Here is a 6,831-nt window from a genome sequence, read left to right as displayed (position 1 = left end):
ATCCAAGAAGGCTGCAGGCTGGAATCTCTACCAATTGGGCTTTAACTAACTATGGAGTAAAGGGTCTGAATACTTGTGTAAATATGATATTTTTAATACAAAAATTTCTTAAATCTTGGTTTTACTTTGTCATTCTGGAGAACTGGGTGCTGATTGATGTGTGGAAAAAATTAATTTAAATGATTTTATCACAGGGCGGCACGGTGGCACAGTGGGTAGCGCTGCTGCCTCACAGTTGGGAGACCTGGGGACCTGGGTTCACTTTCCGGGTCCTCCCTGCATGGAGTTTGCATGTTCTCCCCGTGTCTGCGTGGGTTTCCTCCAGGCGCTTCGGTTTCCTCCCACAGTCCAAAGACATGCAGGTTAGGTGGATTGGCGATTCTAAATTGGCCCTAGTGTGTGCTTGGTGTGTTTGTGTGTGTCCTGCGGTGGGTTGGCACCCTGCCCGGGATTGGTTCCTGCCTTGTGCCCTGTGTTGGCTGGGATTGGCTCCAACAGACCCCCGTGACCCTGTGTTCGGATTCAGTGGGTTGGAAAATGGATGGATGGATTTTATCACAAGGCTGCAATATACTGTAGTAAAGTACGTAAAAGTCGCTGTATTTTTGCAGTCGCCACTTCAGATCTGATGACTAATTAAAGTTTACGCTCTGCCTTACGATTAACGCCATGCCAAGTTTTTTCACCTGGAACAGCTTTGGTATCCTACTGTCCTATCTGTTCTTAAAAGGAGCTCACGTGTGGGAGTCCGCACCGATGAAAGACGGCACACCGGTGTGTCCTCAGTAGGACATGGCTTCTACCCCTGATCAGTGTACACAACGTGACTGCAATGAGACAAAATTAATTATTTTCTTCTGTCCAACAGAAAGCTCCACAGAGCTTCTTGGTTTTAGAGCATTTTCTTTATAATAAAACTTCAGTTCATAAGGATTCCACATTTGCCCTTTCATTACCAGCCGAGGTATGACAGTTCCCAACACTCCACCCCAGTGCGCATTTTGAGTTTTTTTTGGAACCCTCTTTTCTAGGTCCTCTCCAATTTCACAACAGTTAAACTTACTGTATGATGTTGAATATAAAGGAATTGCTCCATGAAAAATATATAGTCCTCTTTTGGTACCTTCTTTGTAAGATTGTCTTTCAGCAATACCTTTTACTTCACTAAAATCGATTTTTGACGTGAAAGACGAGGCCCATTGTTGACTGCCTAACAGGACGTGGGTTTATCTGTCGATGTGTCACTTCCAAAGTGACGGAGAGGTGGGCGGAGTGCCACAGATTACCTTCCAGGTCAGCAACTTCAGAACGTAGAGGAAGTAAATCCATATGCGAGTCCACTGACCTTTTCCAACAACTTCTGTTGTGCCCCCCTGTGCGGAATCACATTCTTGGCAGCCTACAATAGTGTTTATTGTAAGGAATTATTCTTTACTAACCTTGGAATTTGATAAGCTGATCCCCTCGTCATAAGATTAGTCACATGCTAACAACACTGGGAAATGCTAGGCGAGAGACTGAGCAGTGCCTGGCGGGCCAAGGATGTCCAGCATGGCTAAAAGCCCCCTCAGCTGAAAACGGAAATTCCACTCTCTTCAAATACTTAAACCTCTTAATCCTCAACATTCACGTTCACTGCCTTCCATGTTCTCTCCGTAGCTCTGATGTGCCACCTTCTCATTGTGTCACTTGATTTCAGACTTAGATAAGGGCATAGAAAGTAATCAATCGCTTATAAAAATGTGTGCCTTTGGTTGTATGACGCTCTGAAAATTAACAAAAAGTGAAATTAGGCCTTTTCATTTTGTTTATATTATACTGTACATAGTAACCCCCATTAGTCACAAAGAAATTCCAAAATATCCTAAAAAATATGTAAAATATCCAAAATAGGGTTAAGTTAACACCCCTGCTCAGATATAGCCAATCACTTTACAGGTTACACAGCAGACTACCTGCCTCCCACCTGTGTTAAACTCCGGCGATTTTGATTGGTTCAGAATAACAGCAGATGTTTCTAGAAGATTCCATCCTTTGAAAGTGTACTCCAAAGCCGTTTCAATAAACCCAAATGGGAAGGTCAACACCATAGGGAGGAAAAATATTTCTAGATTGGAAAAAAGTGGCAAAATATGACTTTTACTTTAGAATTGATATGAAAGGTACTAGATTATACATCAATAGTTAAGGAAAGCCCAACAGAAAAGATTAGCCGCCCCCGTGGCTCAGCCCACATAGTCGTGAGACAGGACAGTGAGGAGGGCCCCACTCCTGACGTCACGCTTCCCCCTTGGCCCGCAGCCTCTGTCTCGGATTAGTGCGAATATATGAGAGACGCCTCACGCCTGGACAAACTGGTGAGGAAGGCAGGCTCTATTGTAGGCATGGAACTGGACAGTTTGACATCCATGGCAGAGCGACGGGCACTGAGCAGGCTCCTGTCAATCATGGAGAATCCACTGAACAGGATCATCTCCAGAGAGAGGAGCAGCTTCAGCGACAGACTGCTGTCACCGTCCTGCTCCACTGACAGACTGAGGAGATCGTTCCTCCGCCACACTATGTGACTCTTTAATCCCACCTGGGGGGTAAACGTTAACATTATATAAAGTTATCGTCTGTTATACCTGCATTGTTATCACTCTTTAATATTGTCTTTATCAGTATGCTGCTGCTGGAGTATGTGAATTTCCCCTTGGGATTAATAAAGTATCTATCTATCTATATCGCTCCTGTAAGCAAACTATGATACTCAGAGCGATGAGAGTCGCAGAATCAACTGGAATGTTCAAGCAAATTAAAGAAAAAACCCAATCTAAACACATTAAGTACTTCTCTCATTTGCTAGCTAAGCGGAGGTAAGGAACGCCATGAGACTGGCACGTGAGTGAGGAGGGCTGCACCTCCCCTCGGCCCGCTGCATCTCTCTCGGCTTCACACAAGTGAACTATGATTCTTAGTGCGATGAGAAAAGTCACAAAATCAACCGATATGTTCAAGCAAATTATAGAAAAAAAACAGATCTCAATCCGTTAAGTAGTTCTCTCATGACAAGCAGACAGACACACAGACAGATGTTGGATTTTATATATATATATATATATATATATAGTGCATGTGGAAGGTATTCACAGCGCATCACTTATTCCACATTTTGTTATGTTACAGCCTTATTCCAAAATGGATTAAATTCATTTTTTTCCTCAGAATTCTACACACAACACCCCATAATGACAACATGAAAAAAGTTTGAGGTTTTTGCAAATTTATTAAAAATAAAAAAACTGAGAAATCCCATGTACATAAGTATTCACAGCCTTTGCTCAATACTTTGTCGATGCACCTTTGGCAGCAATTCCAGCTTCAAGTCTTGTTGAATATGATGCCATAAGCTTGGCACACCTATCCTTGGCCAGTTTCGCCCATTCCTCTTTGCAGCACCTCTCAAGCTCCATCAGGTTGGATGGGAAGCGTCGGTGCACAGCCATTTTAAGATCTCTCCAGAGATGTTCAATCGGATTCAAGTCTGGGCTCTGGCTGGGCCACTCAAGGACATTCACAGAGTTGTCCTGAAGCCACTCCTTTGATATCTTGGCTGTGTGCTCAGAGTCGTTGTCCTGCTGAAAGATGAACCGTCGCCCCAGTCTGAGGTCAAGAGCACTCTGGAGCAGGTTTTCATCCAGGATGTCTCTGTACATTGCTGCAGTCATCTTTCCCTTTATCCTGACTAGTCTCCCAGTCTCTGCCGCTGAAAAACATCCCCACAACATGATGCCGCCACCACCATGCTTCACTGTAGGGATGGTGCCAGGTTTCCTCCAAACGTGACGCCTGGCATTCACACCAAAGAGTTCAATCTTTGTCTCATCAGACCAGAGAATTTTCTTTCTCATGGTCTGAGAGTCCTTCAGGTGCCTTTTGGCAAACTCCAGGCGGGCTGCCATGTGCCTTTTACAAAGGAGTGGCTTCTGTCTGGCTACTCTACCATACAGGCCTGATTGGGGGATTGCTGCAGAGATGGTTGTCCTTCTGGAAGGTTCTCCTCTCTCCACAGAAGACCTCTGGAGCTCTGACAGTGATGCGCGGTGAATACTTTCTGGATGCACTGTAAGATACAGGTTGATAGATAGGGTGGATTCAGAAAGTATTCAGACCCCCTCACTTTCTGTACACTTTATTGTACATTTAATTTTAAACTGATAAATATTTGCCCATCAATCAACACTCAATAACCCATAATGACAAAGCAAAAACATGATTTCAGAAAGGTTTGCAAATCTATTGAAAATGAAAAACTGTAACCTCTAATTCATAGAAGTATTCAGACTGCGTCAGGTACACGCGGTTTGCTTTAATTATCCTTGAGATGTTTCTAGAACTTGACTAGAATCCACCTGTGGTTAACCTCATCTAGAAAGTGGTAAAAAGCAGCTGCTTTTTTCTGTATCCAGGGCTGTAAGTTAAATGACTATTCATACTATTCTTTCAGAAATGGGCACCACACCCATTATAAAGAAAAATGAATCTCTCTCAGTAATGCAGCTTAAAATGAATCAATGTACCTTCTGAAAAAATGGCAAAGACTGCTAATTTGTATGTCATACAAGAAGAGAATCAGCTCTGTAATTCTTTAACAACATTAAGATTTTGATGACTTCTGCTACTAAACATATGGACAGTACATACGGATGTTTTATTTCACTTTTATTCCCTTAGTGGTAATCCAATTACAAAAACTTTACAAAAACAAAAATAATTCTTGTATTGACAAAGGTTAAACAACATCCTACCTTCTTACATCTATAAAAATGCTTCTCAGGCTAGTGCAGTAAACGGAGGGATTAAAAATAAGATACATGGCCATTGTGAAAATTTGCAGACTGGCAATCCTGATAATTTTGTGTGCTAGGTGTAAAATAAATGCAGACTCAAAATAATCATACAACGAATTACCTCAACTTGGCAAAACAATAAATAAAATCAGAAAGTAAATTCATACATTTAGAAAAAGCTTTAGATATCCAACTGTACAAATAGACAGAAAAATTAAAAAACCGTTTTGGGGTTTGCTTTGAATTTCTCATAGTCCTCTTTGCGGAAAAAAGCAACATCTGTTTCATTTCCTGAAAGAGATAGAAAAGAAAAAAATCAGTTAAAAGTTCCATGTCATTTTATAATATAATTTAGAATAGTAAAAATATTCACGTTCATGGCACTTTGAGTATGCCACTCATTCTCTACCTTAGAAGATTCTTTACATCCAACCGTCACATTTACGTTTATCTGTTTTCAAACTTGTTTTTTTCCAGCATATTGTAGGATAAGGAGGCTGCTTAACACAGCTGGAAGTGAATAATGACAGTCAACAGACTCATCCCATCAGTTGCCATTACACGATTTTAAAATCACGCGTCATCCTCAGTTTTCAAAATTCACTTATGGTGCATGAGACTCATCTTTATATAGAATCTTCATTTGGATCTTGATCTTTGTTTGTCCGCGAATTCACTGCCTTGTGTGGTGTTCCTGCTGTGTTCAGTAGAGGGCAGTAGTGATGGAGGAGGAGAGGAAGTGAGGGGGAGGATCGTTGGATGAGGTTGGAGTGTGGTGATTAAAGAGGACTGAACTAAAGGAAACTACATGCTGTTTGTACTGCTGAATACACAACACCTTGGTTGTTACTTTTCTTTACAAACACTGTCGATAGCACTCTTTGTGTTTAGATCTGGCGTCGACACCTGCTTCGTTGTCGAGACTGTGGTTTTTTGTGTTTCTATCGACCGTCGTTGGCAGCACTTCGTCCGAATCGAATGTTCATCCACTTCTTGGAGTCGGCAGTCAGAGTATATAAGTCGGACACACTTCTGTGACTTTTCCATCAGTCGGCGTTTGGAGTTCAAGAAAGAAGCATTGGTTCTTCCTTACTCTTTGGATTGCCACAAAGCAACCTGCGAGATTGGAGAAAGGTTGAGAAGAGATCGTGAGAGGAAACAACAGCGTCATGAAAACGAGACGGACTGTGAACGGAGAGAAGCAGAAATGCTCCTCCACCACCACATAATTACTATTTGGACAGTGATTCCGAGTAGGCCGTTCCTATTGAATCAATGTCCAAGGGTTTTGTTTTGTAATTTTGTTTCCCTTAAAAAATTAAAATGCTGTGCGACGAAGGGCCCAGTTCATGACTGGCAGCCGCGTTTAAACAGGGAGCCCTTCACAGACAATTTTAACACGCGCAACGTAATTGAGTGCACATGGCTAGTTTTTAGATATTTTCCTTATTTAATGCTTTTAGAGAAAACCAAATCAGACTCGATGATAGTAGTAGTAATAGTAGTCTCGGCAAGTGTATAGATTACAGTGACATTATTACTTACATGCCTAACATATCAGGAATCTCTGGCCTGCACAGTGTAATTTGTTAATGTTAAAAAAAACGGAAACTTTCATTTTACAGTGTCTATGTATGTTAGTGCTGTAAGGTATAGAAGTTTACTATTATTATGTAGTGAAATGGAAGAAAAATAAGTGCAAATCCATCCCGGTAGTATAGAATTTTTAGTTAATAACAATATTTTTTTTTACAATTCATTATAAATGTATAATGAAGCCATAACAGAATTAAATTATTAAACCTGACCACAACTCAAAGCTGAAAGCGCAATAAAGGTCTCTGCATTGTGTTACAATGTAATTTTCCAAAGTTAGAATGAGGTAAATGAGTAATGAACACCCCACCAGAAAGTGGGGATAAACTGATGGGAAAGTCCATACACCCCTCCTATGAAGCGGTGCTAAGATCAGCAGGACAATCTGCAAAATACCCCTCTT

The 6,831-nt window shown here is 41.3% G+C and overlaps 1 protein-coding gene across 7 annotated transcripts in view; it reads right to left on the bottom strand.

Annotated features, from left to right (window-relative positions):
- Positions 1 to 4,687: 4,687 nt before the first annotated feature.
- The window catches only part of c8h2orf76 (chromosome 8 C2orf76 homolog), a 331,828-nt gene continuing 329,684 nt past the window's right edge, over positions 4,688 to 6,831 (bottom strand). For all 7 annotated transcript variants that reach the window (XM_051930768.1, XM_028807964.2, XM_028807962.2 and 4 more), the window contains exon 6: positions 4,688 to 5,123. In XM_051930768.1, coding sequence (XP_051786728.1) covers positions 5,047 to 5,123 — 77 coding nt within the window. In that variant the 3' untranslated portion in view covers positions 4,688 to 5,046. The remainder of the gene's footprint in view (positions 5,124 to 6,831) is intronic.

The sequence above is a fragment of the Erpetoichthys calabaricus genome, chromosome 8 (assembly GCF_900747795.2).
Source record: "Erpetoichthys calabaricus chromosome 8, fErpCal1.3, whole genome shotgun sequence".
Lineage (NCBI taxonomy): Eukaryota > Metazoa > Chordata > Cladistia > Polypteriformes > Polypteridae > Erpetoichthys > Erpetoichthys calabaricus.
This window is presented reverse-complemented; position numbering and strand designations above follow the sequence as displayed.